Genomic DNA, 17,515 nt, shown 5'->3' with positions numbered 1-17,515 from the left:
CTTACATTTAATGTATGCTAGACTTGTTTAATCAATCGTTCATTATACATGAGGCAAATAAATTTCGCACGTTATTATAATAGATTTATATCATTTAGCTAGTTCGCGGCTTGTACTTGTATGTAGGTATTAATTGTTAGATAATAATTTTCTAACAATTAATAATATTAAATAATTTGGATTATATTTTTTACTCTACGTCACTTTAAGAGTTCGAACAAAATTTTAAGAGGTTTAAAACAAAATTTTAACATTAAACACGCTGACAGTGACAGTTCACGCGCATGCGCAGAAGGCTTTGCGCCTATCACAGATATAGTACCTGCAAATAGCCAATAATTTACAGATATAGTACCTGCAAATAGCCACAACCAATATTTTTTATTGGTATAAATACACATAAACTAAGGTTCTTACACATAACGTTCAAATTTATAGTTGTTTCAATTTTTCCATGCACATTTTGTGCTTCACATACGATGTCGCCACTATCAGATCTCTTGACACCCTTTTCTAGTAGGAGGGTATGACTTTGACTTAGGATTTCCTCTTGATTTTGAATATTTTCATTTTCATTGTCATTTCCCGAAATGTATCTCTTCCAAATATACGTGGGTTCAGGCTTTCCCCTAAAAATATATTAAATTAATATTTTTCTTTATATTTTATTGTATATATATATATATATTCACATTATAAATAAAGTATTACTTTGCAGAACAGGTTATTTTTTCTGGAATTTCATCTTCATTGACGGAAACGATTTTATTTGATACTGTCATATTTTCAGGAGGAACTATTTTATACAGAGAATAAAAGTTGATAGATTTTTATACATATAACAACAATGACATGTTTATTAGTTATATTTCTATTATAGATCAGATAAATGAAGAAAAATGCTTACATTCTACACCAAGCATAGTCGTTGAAGTGATCACTGGTCCTACTCCATTGTCAACCGAAAAACAACTGTAGTTTGAATCGTTAGAAAGTCTATTCAAGACTTGATCAGGCCAATTACTCATGTTGAAAATCTGTACGAAACGTATAAGATCGAAATATGTATAGAAATTATACCAAGCAACATTTAGTTGTCAATTAATAATGATAAGTATTACCAAAACTGATTGCATCGATTCAAAATAGTTATTAGCCGAATCTGATGCTATTACTGTGTTCGAAATAGTGTACAGATCTTGATCTGAATCAGACACTTCTATTGTTTTACCATCTTTCATCCAACCGATTTGACACAGCGGAGAACATTCAATTCGACAAACTAAAGATATATCCTAAAAATTTATAAACGTGAATATTTATATTGTTTTTTTATAATAAATATACATATTTAAAGACACTGGTATTAATATATTACCGAAGAGTTATACATCATTCCATAGTAGCCCGTTAGATTTGTTATGAAAGTTGGTGGAGCTAAAATAATCAAATAAAACTTATGCAGATATCCCTAGATTTACATATTTGTATGTATTAATTTAATATAACGTTTCAATTACCCAATACTTCAACATATACGATAGCAGGTTTACCCATTCCAGCCAGATTAACAGCTTGACATGTAAAATTAGTTTCAGTTTCCAGGGAAACGGGGATAATAATCCAGTCAGGAGTAACTATATCTGATATTAATTGTGTTCCTCGATACCATTGGTAGCTATAAATATGCAATTATTTTAATATAAACTGGTATATTAATTCAAAATTAAAGAAATATAATAATTACCGTGTAGACGGTGGACGACCATAGTCATCAACCGAACAAGTCAACTTGACTGACCCTCCCTTGATGACTTTTTGCGGCGCGTATATCAATGAAGCAGCACCAGGTTCATCTAAATACATGTAATTTTCTGTCAAAATAAAGTTGTATAGATGAAGTCAATTTAAAGTAATTTTACATACAATGAATGATTAGTTCTGAATCGTTGCTTCTTTGTCCCCAGCCGGCTAATGTTTTCCCTCTACACGAATAATTTCCATGGAAAGATCTACCAGCTTCTTCTAACAACAATCGATTTGGTTCAACATCTGTGCACATATCATCTGAAAGGGTGTAAAAAATAGTAGAAAATGAAAAAAAAAAATCATTTTCTGCAATAATAAAATTTAAAAATTGTTTTTTTTACCCGAAAAATTATCATCAGATTTATTACAATTAGGAGTAGTGATTAAAAACTCTTGATCTAAATACCATTCTACTTGTAGCAAAGTAGAAGGATTTCCTTTGACGATATTGCACCACAGTGTGATATTCTGTTTTGAACTTTCAATGACATAGTAGTCAGGGTCCATCGTCAGTTTAACCTCAGGTATAACTGTTCATAAGATAAGATAGAATTATTGAAAGTGTTATTAAATCGACATTAATGTATTTAGTATTGACTTACAATGCACATCTAGAAAAATTGTATCTGGACTGATCGAAGATCCTACTGCATTTTCAAGTTTGCACGAGTAATTTCCGATGTCGTCCTCTGATGTGTTCCTTATAAGAAGAGCTGGTTCTTCAGTATCACTTCCTTCGTAATGATCAGGATCAGATTCTAAATCTAATTCAACATTGTTTTGTAGCCTAAAAATAATACATATATACTGTACTGTAGTTAGACATCTATTTGTTTATGTAAATTATTTAAAATATTGAAAGATTTTTATTTATAAAGTCTTAATATGGATGGAGATTAAAATAAACTATTTACCATTTAACACTAAGCAGTCTTATAGGATTAGCTTCATATTCACAAAACAACTGCGCATCCATTGTTTCGTTCACAATTATATTGTCCGGTCGTACCGAAACCACTGGGGGGACTGAAAATCGATTAACAGATTTATATAATACACAGATATACTCCTTTCATGACCACAAATTATATAAATTTAATACTAACAATGCACGTCTAAAATGTGTGACGCGTTTAATACATTTTGTTGATCGAGTGGTACGGCTCGTTGTACAGATTCACAAGTAAACGTGCGATTGTGTTCAGAACGAGAAGCCCAAAATGAGAAGCTGGATGTTGTATCAAATGTTTCATCCGACTGCAATCAGTCATAAATGATTAGAATTCGTCAAAAAATCAAAGAAATACTCGAAATTTGTTTCTATACCTGTGGAATACTGGCGGTAAGCGTATAATTAGGCAGTATTATTTGAGTATCGTTCAACCACATAATTTCTATAGCCGGCCTTGCACCTTTTGAAAGACATTCTAAAGTCACTTTGCTCCCTTCAACAGCATGGTGTTCAACCCCAGATATACTCAGTGCAATAGGAAATACTGAAATATTTGTAGATGCATATGTATATTAATGTTGAGCGTAATTTATAAAACAAAACTTGAGACTTAAGCCAACGTACATATGAGATCCAATAATATGTTTGACTCCATTGGATCAGTCAAGGCTTCAGATGTGACAGTACATCTAATTTGTTTTCCTTGGAGATACCTTTCCACGGGGAATATTAAACGGTTAGTTGTTACAGCATCTTCTCCTTCGCCGGTCGTCTTGACGTCTCCTGTAATAAGTATAAGTTTAATTAGCCAGATTAAAGTGATGTTTAGACATTTTTATGGTTATTATTTGAATGTTACCATCAACTTCTTTGTCGCCAATAGTCCAGGTCAAAGTCGGTATTGGCTTTCCACCATCAGCTCTACATTCTATGGTAGTTTCGGTACCTTCCACTAAATTATTCAGTGGTGATCCGTTGTGCAACTCTTTGGCATTTTGGTCAAAAATATTCAACGACTTGGGCTTGACTGAAATGGAATAATATTTATTTAATTAAAAATTAAATTAGTTTTATCTTTTAAGATCATTAGATTGTGAATAAAATCATTAGCCAGCAGCATGGCTTGGTGTTGGACTTTTGCCTAGCACCGAGTTGACCTCGATTGAAAAGAATTTATTTTGAGTATATCTGTAATGCTGATGGTCAGACTTGGATATTTGTGACTCCAGGTAGATCAGAGTTTGCCAATTTTTCTGATTTCATCGTTGAAATGGTTCCTCCATTAAATTGACTAAATACCTTCTTAGCTACTATGTCACCACTATTTGAGTACAATAAAAAAATTATGTACAAGTTAAAATTCATAGATTTCTCGTTAATTTCGAGTTTTTAGTGTGTCGCAATTCAGCGACTTATGTAATAAAAATGCTGCATTGTTTGTAATTGGCCAGGAAGGCGCATTGGGGATTACTTGTTAGGCCTTCCTGGTATATATAATAAAATAAAAATGTGGAATGCAATTCTTTTTCAGTTAAATTTTGAATTAATTAGGAAAATATAAATATTTAATTAATATTAGGTTTGTGGCAAATTTAAGCACATCCTAGTATAAAAGTATACATAATATTATATAATATATTTGAAGAACATGCTAGAAAATGTGTTTAGCTTGAAAGTCCTATGCAAACACTTTCTACGTAAGTGGTTCACGCCATTGCCGATATCCGATTACAAAAGAATTTCACTCACCTTTCCTAAATTTGCAATTGATTATTTTACAAAGAATCAAATATCATTGAACTTTACTTACGAAGTGTTTTTAGCTGAAATATGTGAGTGGTTTCGCAACCCTCGATTTGTTCCAAGAATGTCAAATCGCATTTGTACTGGTCTTCGTCGTCCAATTGTACAGGAGATATCTTCAAATCCTTCAAAGAAGACAGGTTGACTTTTACTCTGAAATGTGAATGGTAAAACTATTAAATAAAGAGATATTGGAAATTCGCGGAAGTGACGGAATCTCTCCTACTGGGCGAAAATGTCACGCGTAATAACGTGTGAACACTTTTAAAAGTTATTCGCGGCATAACAATGGAAACATTAAAGTTTTGTCACCGGTCGTTAGTAATAAGTTCTTAAACTCTAGATAGAGCTACAGCACTCCATTCGTTTTTTTCATTTATGACTGTAGTATGCATTTTTATGTAGAACTACATACATCTGGGTAAATGCGAGGATGCATTTTGTTGTACCTATATTAAAGGTAGCATGAAAGAATGCCTTTCTTAAAATCACTGTAAACTCAAGATTATCCTCTCGCATAGCAATTGCAATTAATAACACTGTTCGACAAATGACGACTTTTTTTGGTTCAGAGACGAGATATGACTTTTCTTATATGTAGATCTATGCCCAGTGCACACGAATCTTGTAATAAAAAAATGTTGATTGGCTCGAGATTCAGAGATATACATATGTGTTTTTTTTAACCGCAAATGTATATATCTGTTGTTCGGTTGATGTTTCAAAATTTGTCAATTTCCTGTTCAAAATGAGTATTGGAATCTTAAGTCGGGTATTTAATCTTTCATTTGTAGTACTTTTCAGCTTTCAAATCTATCTAAGTAGTCGTCCAGTTCAAATCACGTATTTTCACTTGGGATTTTTTCCCATTGTTAATACTATTTTATATTGAGTATTTTTTATTGAAACATGTTTATTAGGATAGTGTTCTGGCCACACTATTTTTTCTTTTCGTTTAAAAGGGTTAATTGGATGTGTGCTGAATTTTAAATCGGTAAAATTCGAGCTAAAAACTCGTACTAGTGGAGCACGGAGCGCGAGCGTAGTGAGTCATCATTAGTCACCGGAGCCTGAGGGGGCCGTGTATTGTTCAAAGGTTGTAAATGCATTGTTAAAGGTTTGCCGAACAATGGATAGCAATGTGACTATCCTACCTCTAGTAATGCGTACAGTGCACACAACACAAAACCGTGCTCCACTAGCTCCATTGCTCGAGTTTTCAGCAATCTCGAATTTCTATGAATTGTATAAAATGCTGCAAATTTACAAATTTGACCATAGATGTCTCTGTGGGTGTTAATTGATATCTGTATATTTACTTTTTATAATACTAATAATACTTGTATAGCATGTACAATGTTTCTGACCAGGAAGGCGCATTGGGGTTACCTGTTAGATCTTCTTAGTATTAATTAAAATTAAAAATAAAAATAGAATATCATTGAATAGAGTAATTTCTAATAAGATGGGAGTAATATATGGTTTCTATGAGATATCAAAAGGTGTAATGATAATTGGGTTAATGTATAATAATTGGGTAGGACCCACCTGCCGATCATTTTCCCTTCGACTTTGACGAAGTTGGAGGTGTCTGCCAATATGGCTATTCTCTCGTTGTCGCGGTACCATCGTACTGAATGCACGGCACCACAGGTCGTCGAAATTGGACATGTCAGGGTTGCCGTATCTCCAACCAAGACTGCGAGTTCATCTGAAAAAAAAAATAGACTAAAAAATCATGGGACATATGGTTGGCGAGACCCTCGCGTAATTAATTGAACGTTCCCATTAGACGGAATCATCGAACTCCACTTCCACGGGTTAACCCTATAAGGATAATTTCGTTAGGCTATTACGTAGGAAATTGGTGTCGTATTACATTACATTACGGTTTCCTTTGTTACGCACAGGCTTTAAGATGCTTTCGAAATTATGTGTGTGTACTGTATTGTTTAAATAATTTTGCAATTTGCACATTAACTGTGTCGAAACCTCAAAATGTCGTATTTCTATGTGACTAAATATGGCAGACATTATAAATCGAATTCATTTTGATACATTTACATAGCATTTTAGTTAACTTAGTTCTATTTTCTATTAGTTTAGTAGATTTTCAGGGATCCACCTTTCCTTTGAGCAGGCGCATGTCGTAAATTTTACGTCATCAAGTTTTCACCATGTAAATGCTGTTTTATTTATGTAAATGGTGATTTCTTTATGTAAATGTTAAAGAAATATTGTAAGGTTATAAAAAATGATAAATGACAATACTTTAAAAAATATATATTTTACTTTCTAAACCAAAAACCAAAACAACACTCTAAATATGCTAACATTTCAAAACAAAATATTTTATCGACCTATTCGATCATTAGTTAGAATTATTAATCAGAATCAATATTACCTATTAGTCAGAATTAATATTTTCATCCTTACAATTATTACAAACCACATCAACTGCAGAATGCTTCTTGCATGTAAAGGATTCAACGGAACGCTCAACGGAAATTCCCAAATGTCGATGACTCACAAAAACTTCTAAGCACAACCGATTCGCCTGCAGTTTCGGGAAACACTGAACTTCGAAAAGCTCGAAGCTCGATGCTTATCACTAAGTGGTAAAAGTAGGAGATGCGATAAAGCGCATTTGTCGTAAATTTTACGACAGCGCGCCCGCTGGAAGGTTAAGAGGGCTGTACACCCGAAACCTTAATTTTGTTGCCGTTCCTTTCTTCGATATATATATTGAGTGAATGTACATATATATTGAGTGAATGCGACAATATATATCAATATATATATATATTGAGTGAATGCGACAGTTGCACTTCAACCAGATAAAACGTATTTTAAATTGACAAAATCGAGGTTTCGTATTCTCCTATTTTCTCCTCCGAAACTGGACCAATTTAAAAAAAAAATTCATCATCGGTATGAGAAAGATATTTTCTGTGCAACTATGCGCGTATTTTTTTTTAAATCGACCGTTAAATAAGTACACTGGAATCTTTTCGTGGGTGTAAATAAGAGGCGATTTTATTGATGTTTGGCGGCTCCTAGCTCATATAAAAAATAAGTAATCAAAAAAATAAAACGATAGATGCAACCCAATGGTGGATATACATAGCATATTAAAAAATATTTTTTCTAGTGCCATAATTGAGGAAGGGAGAAGTCTAATACGTTTGTATGGACAAGGCGCTGGTGTCCAGCCCTCTTAAGGCACAAACTCTGAGTTGATGAAGACTTGAAAAATGAACTCGAAATTATTTTGAATAAAAACAATAATTTTATTTTACTACCGCCATCTATGTTTAAAACTAATAAACAAACGATGGATAAACGTCAACGACTATCTCGCCGGGCAGATATCAAACGCGTCTTACACGATATTTTTGCACCATCGTAATGGCGGAGGATCCATTTACTTATATTGATGACCAAAATGAGCAATATGGCAAAGTATGAAAACAATCGGACAAGAAGCAAACTTTTTCCTGAATTGTAATCGTAAGTGAAACGTAAAGGAGGTATGTAAAAAAATGAACTCGTACCAAAGTATTAAGATTAGGAGTGGGGGTAGACGGTTTACGGGACAAGTACGCGTGTTTGCGTGAGATTCATGTGAGGAGCCGACAAAACCATCTACTACCACTTCTAATCTTAATGCTTTGGTATGAGTTCATTTTTCGAGTCTTCATCAACTCAGCGTGTATGCCGTAAGAGCCACCGGATTTTCAGCACAATGTTACCTAGGCTGATAGGGGAAGACGTGATAATAAACTGAAATACAGTAGTTAATCAGTTGAACTAAATAAAAACTTTTACAAAGTAATGATAAAGTAAAGTAATGAGAATGTTTTAGGACCACAAAGGTGCTGTCTTTCACTATTAAACCACAAACTAATAATATAGTGGAAATGTTTTGGTTTTTGGCCATGATGAAGTCATTACTAACTTGTATTTTAAAATTCAATAATCAATATGCAATATCATTAAGTATTTTTTGTGCCTTCGATGGTGGCCCTGTTCTAACTGAAAGCAATATTAATTCAATGAATATTGCATGGCTAACGACTAGGGCTAACTAGGTTTTTGGAAAGGAGAGTCTTCTAAATCAGCTCTCATGTTCTTGTCCTTTTTGAGTTTGAGACTGAATTATGACATTTGACTTTGTAACTTGAACAGTTGGCAGCACTGTTTAACAATCACATCATCTTTCCTCCCAGTCTCCTTGTAGATACACTTTGTTTGCATTTGTGTCGTTCGTTCTGAAGCTTTTAACGTATCTGGCTATTCAATTGATGATAATTTTATAGAAATTACACTAATTATTGAAATATATTTATCTACAGTCTAGTAATAAATAAATACTTACATAAATATTTTTAAAATTTCATTTTATTACTTTTATGGGGGTAGAGCGAGTGGGACGACTGTGTTTGTAATGCAAACTATAATCGACAGCCGGGAAGGTAGTAATTTCTTACCGATGAAGTACTGGCCAACCGATGGTTTTACCTCATTGTCAGTACCTCGGGGTTGCTACACTTTTTTAATAATATCGATTATAATAAAAAAAAAAGAATTAATATAAAGACAGATTTGGTAGCCCTACTAATGACATACTACATACATATATACATATATAGTTTTAATCTTAACTTTAAAATTCAAGCAGTCAAATTAATGTAGGCCAAATTTTGTGGTCTCTGTGTAGAATATTTTCATGTTTTTGATCAATGTCATATATTATCTTTTATAATTATCGGGATTTCATTGCGGTTTTCCGTAGTAAATCACGTTTAATTTTCGATTTGCAGAATGCATCTTCGATGTACAATCGTTCACTGGCCGGAAATTAAAGTTTCTGCGGCCAACGCGACGTTCAATCAACACTTCGTTCACAAAATTACAAACTGACCGTCCCCGAATTGGTACGTACCCCATTTCATCTAATTACCGTAATTAGTAATTAAATGCTCTATGTTGTTCCTATATCGTGTGATGTACACATATTAAAATATGCGGGACAAAGTATGTGAACAATGGCCGTATTTCTCACGTTGTTGGGACGACTCGTTAAACTCACGCCGGAAACGAGTAAACTTCTTCTTCTTAGTGAACAGGCCAGCCAACCTAGACATTAGACACGTCTATGATTAGATTCAATACATAAAAGCTGAATTTCAGTGATTATGAATTGTAAAGACTAGGCAAGGATTCGCTCAAGCCAAAATAAATATTAAAACTCATTTTGAAATTTGAAGACAGAATTCAGTATGGCTTTTTGTTATATCTAAATATGTGTAAATAAAATCAACTTAAACCTCTTTCGAACAGATATTATACCCTGTCGAATTAATAAGAGGTATAAATAGGGAAAAGTAAGCGTAGAAGAATCAAAATTAAACAACAAGGCATTTAATCAAAATATTCAATATTGTTCATATATGTACATAGTAGGCGTGTAGTTGGAGGTATTGGTATTTGAGCTGCAAATTGTGCAGATTCCTGATTCAACCAGCTACAATGCATGTTGGTATATGTACATATGTATATATCGTATCTTAGCTTCTATGGAATTTCTTTGTTCATACTAAGATAAAATTATGATAAATATTTCAAAAATATGTATGTATCTACTATTATTATCATGTATAGTCATTATAAAAAACTTTATTATAATATGAATCAGAGTATTTTTATTTTGTTTCTAATAAACTAAATAAATACATCAAAAGTCTATGAATTCTAGCCAGCAGCATAGCTCGGACGTTAAGCTTCTGCTTACCGTCAAGAAGGTGCCGGGTTCTATTCCCTGAATGAAAATGAATTTTTCAGAGTATGCTGTTGGTCAGACCTGGATTTGTGACTCCAGGTTGATCGTTTCCTATCAGAGTTTGCCAATTTTCTCTGATTTCATTGTTGAAACGGTTCCCGGAAAAAAAATTGGCTAAAAATCCTTCCTACCTACTATGTCACCACTATTTGAAATTTGATGGATGTACAATAAAAAATTATGTACAATTCATAGATGTCTCGTTAATTTGCGAGTTTTTTCAGTGTCTCGCAATTCAACGACTTATAATAAAAAATGCTGCATTTGTATTTGTAATTGGCCAGGAAGGCGCATTGGGATTTTCCTGTAAGGCCTTCCTGGTATATATAAAATTATTAAAAAAAAAAAATTATTATTCGTTTAGATTTAATCAGTTTCACAAAATAGCACGCTGCTACTTTTACCTCGCCTCGCAGTCTAGCCGAAGATGTTAACTTGATGTTTTTATATATCTGAGATCTTTACAGACTATACTCGTTGTATTTATAGTGTGCAACAATATTCAAAGAAAGTTAAGGTTGTTATACGACACGTGAAGGAATTAAAGTACCTAGCGGGTCAACCGCAAAAACGAAAAGTTCCAAACAAAGTATGTACATACAAGGATGTGGTAGAAATTTACCAAACAGTACCCATGGGGAGTATATAAATGGCCCTAACTAAGACGTTACACAAATAAATGCAGTTTAATGTTCATATCAAAGGGTTTAAATTATGTGATGAACTAGAATGTTTGGCTAGTTCTATTTGTCAATTATTTTTGAGAGGAAATATGAGATAACAGTATTTTTGTGAAGCAAAAATGCCAGTTACGCTCAAATTTGGTAGTTGAGTCCAAATTAGGGTTAGACATATTAAAAATAATCACCGTAGGACTTGATTTCTAAAACTTTAGAAATGAAAGCAGCTTATAGCGCAGGCTGGTTTACAGTTCTTTCAGTGGCCTAGCACATTTTTCCTCTGCATTGGGTAATGAGTTATTTGTCTGTCTCTCATGAGAGAGTTCTGTCCGTGGGAACGACCCACCATTGTTGCCTTTGCATATTTCTCACATTTTAACTGTTGCGGTTCGAAGACCCGATAGTCGACCGGTCTCGATCAAATCTACTATCGGAAGAAGATACACGCCACAGCTCATTCTTATCCTTTCGATATAAATCAGATCTGAAGTAGATAATTTCCTTTAGTCCTTTAACGTCTTTCGTAATGTGTGCTATCGCTGCGATTGTAACAGCATTGACTGCTTTGTCGAATTGTCATTTTTATTAACCACAGGAAGTTGTGAAAGAGACTCTTCTCGTGCGGTCGAAAAGGGGATGCATTATTATTTGCGGCTAAGAACCCACATCTTGCGTACAAAGGTGTAAGTTACGCACACGTATCAAATTACTCAGTTTTGAACAGGTCTTTGTAATGTTATACACACGTGACGATATTAACGCTAATAATTATGTATTATCATTTGAATATATTAAAAGAAGACCTATATTCTGTCGCTTCTTCAAATGTAATCGGATTGGCTTGTGAAACAAAATTTATAGGTATAACAGGTGCTACTGTGAATGTATAACGTGTGCCTTATGGCAATTCAATGGGTAGTCCATCTACAATTAACAATAAATGTCAATATAGCAACCAGTGGCGTGCCGTCATGCCGGACTAGGCTAGTCAAATAAAGTTAAAAAATATCAACAATTCAATTTAAATAAATTCAAATCGTTGTTCACATTGATATTGTTCACTCAGATTAGTGAAGTACAGAAGTCGGAATCGGCCCTAACTGAGGTAGTGGTAGTGGTAGTAAATTGTTACGGTATGGTCCGCCGCCTCGTTCACTTGCATGGACTCGCCGTCTCATTTCTGTTCCCTTCGCGGTATTGGCGAATTGTTATGTATAGGCGTTCCGACGAAGACAAAACATTTATTAATTTACTCGTCTCTTCAAGCATTTATGGAATTTTCATTAAGAATATTCTGATTTGTGTCTACCAAACATCATTTTGAACACTTTTTTTGTTAAAATAACACATATTTACACAGAACTCTTTGAGTACAAATATGGTAAAGGATTCGGCTCATGAAACGATTCCCTCAGAAAAAATCGGTGCAGAGCGTCCGGAAACATAACGACGTCTTGAAATACTGCATTCTAGATCGATTCTACGATAAATCATTCAGAAGATTAAGTTTTGAAGACGAAAAATGTGTCACTAAGAAAGTTAGACTGCTAAAATATTTCTGTGAAAATGAAAAAGTATTTTCATCACTTCAAGGCAGATTATTATTATAATTAAAAAATTAAAAATATATATTTTTATATATTTTCTTCTGCCTATACTTAGTCCCTTATTTTAAAGTTATGGCACGCACTGATGGTAGTGACTATAGCAATAAAGCAATAAAATTATCATTTCAATTTTTACTTTATATCAAATATGACCGCTATTATGAAGTTCATAATAACCCCTTTTTACATACCTCCTTTACGTTTCACATGGCTTTCGTGTCAGTGGTCATTTTTATTTCTTATCCGGTCGTTTTCATACTTTGCCATATTGCTCATTTTTTATTATGTTTAAAACATAGTGCCCAGAATAAAAATCTAATAATACTCAGACAGAAAGTGACTTCTCTATTGTAGAGATCACTTCCTATGATATTTATACCATAGCAAATTACTTCAGTTGATAAAATATTTACAATTGATTGTAAACGAGCTGAATTGTTTTATATTATTTTTAATTACTAAAAGACCTGCTGCCCACTACTTGCTAGTTTCCAGTAGGATAAGTTATCACTATAAATTGCCCAACTGATTTGTATGACAAATCGTTGTATCCTTTGAGTAATTCACTCAGGAGTAAATTTATATTGTGTAAGTGCGTTTACAAAATAATATTTAATAATATTCGATTTTGAGAACACTTGGCAACAAAATATCGATCGATTGTATAGAAATAACCACTATTAGATGGGTTTTCCTCTAACTACTTAAGCGATCCCTTATCCGGCTTACAGGTGATATCGCCACATGGGTCAGCTGTGACCGCTTCTATTAATGCTTCGAAAATATGATCATTTTTTTGTATTCAGGATATCAAAATAAGTTACACATTTATTTAAAAACAATTTCGTATACATTAAAGAAGGAGCTGGAAATAAAGATAAGATAATTTTAGTATTGGTCAGCGTATTAAGGTATATTCATACTGGCACAGCACAGACCAACAAATGCACGTACATAAAAAGCAGTACGAAAAGGATTCTTTGGTACATTCTACCGATATATGAACACATTCATATGTTCCGCTATGTGTACGCGGCGTAGACGCAACAGCAGTAGCCGATGAACCCTATTCATAGCATTACCAGTAACATAGACGAATGGTTAGCTTGTAATGCTTTCAATTGTGTATGTCACGGGTTCTATACCGTATGCTGCTGGCCAGACTTTGGATATGTGACTCCAAGTCAATCGTTTCATATCAAAGTTTGTCAATTTTAATTAATTTCATTGAAACCTATCGCTGTCGTAAAACTCGAGCTATTCAGCATCTCGATTTTCGCTGATATAAATCAAATGCTGCTAATCGTTGGATGTTAATCGTTGTTTGTATTTGCCTTGTAACTTACAATACTTCTGTACAATATTTGACCATAAATGTAAAAAAATATAATTAATAATTATGTGCTTTAATAGAATTGATGATAATTCTTAATATGTATACCTCACTCGTCGCATTGGAGTAATCTATTAAGACGAATGTGCATGATTGATTGATTGATTGGCCACTGGAAATATTCACCCACGACGTGACGTCATAGTAGCGAGTGCATGCAAACTAGCGAAATGGCGCATGCGAATATTTTTAGAAACGTGATATTGTGCAAAATTGATTCAACGATACGACACAAGCAATATATTATAAGCGTATATTCGCGCTCTGTAATGTATATGTAAGCCAAATTTGGCCTTGAACTCGGCCAAAAATTTCCTGAAAGTGCGCTGCTGTATAGTATGAATAGAAGTAATCTTTTCCGTGTACTGCCGTGCCGGGCTGTTGCCTTGCAGTTCTGGATAGAATGAATCTACTTTTGATCGACAACGATCCAATGATTACTGTTATTATCGATATCCATCAGTTTCAATGGATATTTACAAACACAATTGTATGAGATCTGCATTGGTCACCCTAAAAATCATCCTGATGAAACGATCCTTCCCCTCTACGTGATCCACTCACCCTCAGTGAATTTTAGCCGTTGAGAAAGTCACTGATGCGTTCAATTCAAATTTCCTGTACATTATGGGCTACAGTACAAGGAAGCGTACAAACGACACTTTAATTAAAAATTCAACGGCTTTTGATATCACAACGAGTTGCGGCCCAGCCTCGGATAATTGCGTTACATATTTACTTGTTTATAATATGTATGTAGCTATATGTAGGTACATATATTACTTGTTATATTGTAATTATCAAACTTAGGCGGCTAGTGCGCCTTAACCCACAATAAATGATTATTTAACCCACAAAAAATACTATTGTCCTACGAGATAACAAAAAAAGTTGGCAATAGTAAACTATTTTTTGTGTCTGGTTTACTATTGTCAACCACATAAGTCTGGTCAGTACATATGTATGTATACTTCACGTAATTTTTATGTTTTATCAATCCTTCGCTACCGACTGCTAATATAGGCCTTTTTTTCTTGATCACGATATACATATGTACATATGTATACCAGGCATTTTCCTGGCATTTATTTGTATAACGTCCCATTGGGTACTATTCGAGCACATTTATCAATGTCATGTATAAATACAAAACGACATTTTACTCATGATTCAGTCAATTTTTTTGTATAATATATGTATGTATGTATGTATATCCATAATGTATGATCTTAATCAATGTTGGATAGCATTTTGCTTACCTTCATAAGCTAATTATGTCAAATTGAACCTTTTAAGCTCAATTAACACTAATTGAGTAAAAGATTTTTTTGAATTCTCTTATTTATCATAATGAGAAAAAAAATTAGCAAATAAATTGCATTAAGTGTCCACGTTAGAACAATCGATCGACGGATGTAATTGACTTAAATTAGCATATCTTTTTCTTCAATTTCGTCATTCGACCTTAGTATGACTGTCGACAGATTATATATAGTTTATTTTAAGAGGGATTATGTCGTCTTTGCGATAATTTTTTTTGCTCATTGTAAATATGTATACATATGTATATATTTACCCACATTGCTTATACGTGTTGGTATAAATATGCATGTGTTATTCCTAGAATAATTTGAAAAATATCTACAAAAGGATTGATTTTATTTTGTTGAAGTCGATTATACACACATATATATATATATATATATATATATATATATATATATATATATATATATATATATATATATATATATATATATATATATATATATATATATATAGGTATGTGGACTGGAATCCCTACCATCAATCAATGTACCTACGTTTGTCTTACTGAAACGAATGAACTATACAAAAACGCATCAAACTTGTTCAATGGAAATATCATCATATAAATATGTACATAATATCGTAGTTCAAAAATATTATTACATACATATATTAGATAATTTTTTATTTTCCGGAATTTCCAAAATTATAGAAGTAAGCTAGAGTGTGATTGTGTGGAATTCACATGAAGCAAATTACTCTCTGATGATGGAGAAAGTGCAAAAAGCATTTATTCGTTTCCTATATAGGAAAGAATATGGGTGTTACCCATATCTCTACCCTACTCCTTTCCTATTGGGCCTGCATGGGTATACTTCCCTTGAACTTCGGAGCAACTTCTCATTAATTCGTTTTGTTCTCCTGCTACTACATGGTAATACGTCATGCCTGTGGTAACTGGAACAGTTGGGACTTTATGTCCCTAATAATTACGTGCGTGGTACGGGTAGACATCATGATTTGACGGTTGTACCTCCTGCTCGCACAGTTCTTTTTCGAACGGATCCTATTCTAAGAGCTATTCGACTTTTTAATGAAATCGTTGCTGTTGAGTCTGAATGTGATATTTTGCACCTTAGTGAGCGTAAATTATCGGATATTATTCTAACCTATTTGTCTGGTAGTCTGCGCTCATCATTGTTTTCATGATTGAATGTGATGTATGAGTGGAATTTTGATTTATATCCCTCACAGGGATGTTTTGTATTTGCAGTTGGTTCTTATTTATTGGAACTGGCTGTAGATGCAAGACATTCCCTACGTTGTATTTTATTATTTGATATTTTTACTTTATCTGCTATTATTATAATGCTATTGTTTTTTTACTATTATGAATAAATATATTTCTGTCTGCCTACATATGTACATATGTAAATACATATGTATATATGTAGCCAGGTTCACCAGATCTAAACCCACCAGATCTAAATTCACCAGATCTAAACCCACTTTAAAATTGTTGGGAGCTTCTAAAATCAATTTTTTATAGCAGTCCTAATAGTAATTTAAATGAATTGAAAAATATATTAACGATTTATGGATAAATTAAATGATAGATGCCTGTATTGAAGGTATGCCTAGCAGGATTACGGCTGATATAAACCAAAAGGGTGGGGGTTACCAAATATTAAGGTTGTTTCTGTAAATTCTATTTCTAATAAATATTTTAATTGTTTTTCTACCATAAATATGTAATTTCATTTCAATTGACATTTGTTTTATTGCTAAAAATATGACATTTCTGAAAAAAGTGCTATTGTCTATCCATTTTGTCACACCTCTGTACATAGGTTCTCAATCCTAATAAACCTATACTACATACATATGTATGTAAATATGTAGTATAGGTTTATAAGGATTGAGTAGGAAGATATACCTATTTATCTACATACATACCTATTTCAACAAAACAAATATATTTTTACTTTATCTATTTTTTTATCAACGGCATTAAACTTCAAATTACAAATGAAAAATAAAATTTTAACATATACATAATAAGCGATAACCTTTTATATAGCCGAAAATATATATGTATTTAAATACTCGCACAATTTAAATTTTATTTTAATCACTCGGTTCCATCCAAGGAGCAGGTCC

General features: G+C 33.1%; 1 protein-coding gene across 1 annotated transcript in view; it reads right to left on the bottom strand.

The window, feature by feature from the left end:
• LOC143909185 (hemicentin-1-like) overlaps window positions 1–17,515 on the bottom strand; it is a 55,893-nt gene that overhangs the window by 5,928 nt on the left and 32,450 nt on the right. Inside the window, exons 3-19 of the mRNA XM_077427088.1 lie at window positions 6,113–6,275; window positions 4,572–4,717; window positions 3,621–3,788; window positions 3,386–3,544; window positions 3,136–3,305; window positions 2,916–3,066; window positions 2,724–2,835; window positions 2,412–2,596; window positions 2,151–2,339; window positions 1,927–2,067; window positions 1,748–1,856; window positions 1,521–1,678; window positions 1,379–1,437; window positions 1,122–1,295; window positions 908–1,037; window positions 712–796; window positions 418–629 (exon numbers count right to left, since the gene is read on the bottom strand). Of these exons, the coding sequence (XP_077283214.1) occupies window positions 418–629; window positions 712–796; window positions 908–1,037; window positions 1,122–1,295; window positions 1,379–1,437; window positions 1,521–1,678; window positions 1,748–1,856; window positions 1,927–2,067; window positions 2,151–2,339; window positions 2,412–2,596; window positions 2,724–2,835; window positions 2,916–3,066; window positions 3,136–3,305; window positions 3,386–3,544; window positions 3,621–3,788; window positions 4,572–4,717; window positions 6,113–6,275 (2,511 nt within the window). The remainder of the gene's footprint in view (window positions 1–417; window positions 630–711; window positions 797–907; window positions 1,038–1,121; window positions 1,296–1,378; window positions 1,438–1,520; window positions 1,679–1,747; window positions 1,857–1,926; window positions 2,068–2,150; window positions 2,340–2,411; window positions 2,597–2,723; window positions 2,836–2,915; window positions 3,067–3,135; window positions 3,306–3,385; window positions 3,545–3,620; window positions 3,789–4,571; window positions 4,718–6,112; window positions 6,276–17,515) is intronic.

This window comes from Arctopsyche grandis, chromosome 3 (genome assembly GCF_051622035.1).
Source record: "Arctopsyche grandis isolate Sample6627 chromosome 3, ASM5162203v2, whole genome shotgun sequence".
NCBI classification, from domain to species: domain Eukaryota; kingdom Metazoa; phylum Arthropoda; class Insecta; order Trichoptera; family Hydropsychidae; genus Arctopsyche; species Arctopsyche grandis.
This window is presented reverse-complemented; position numbering and strand designations above follow the sequence as displayed.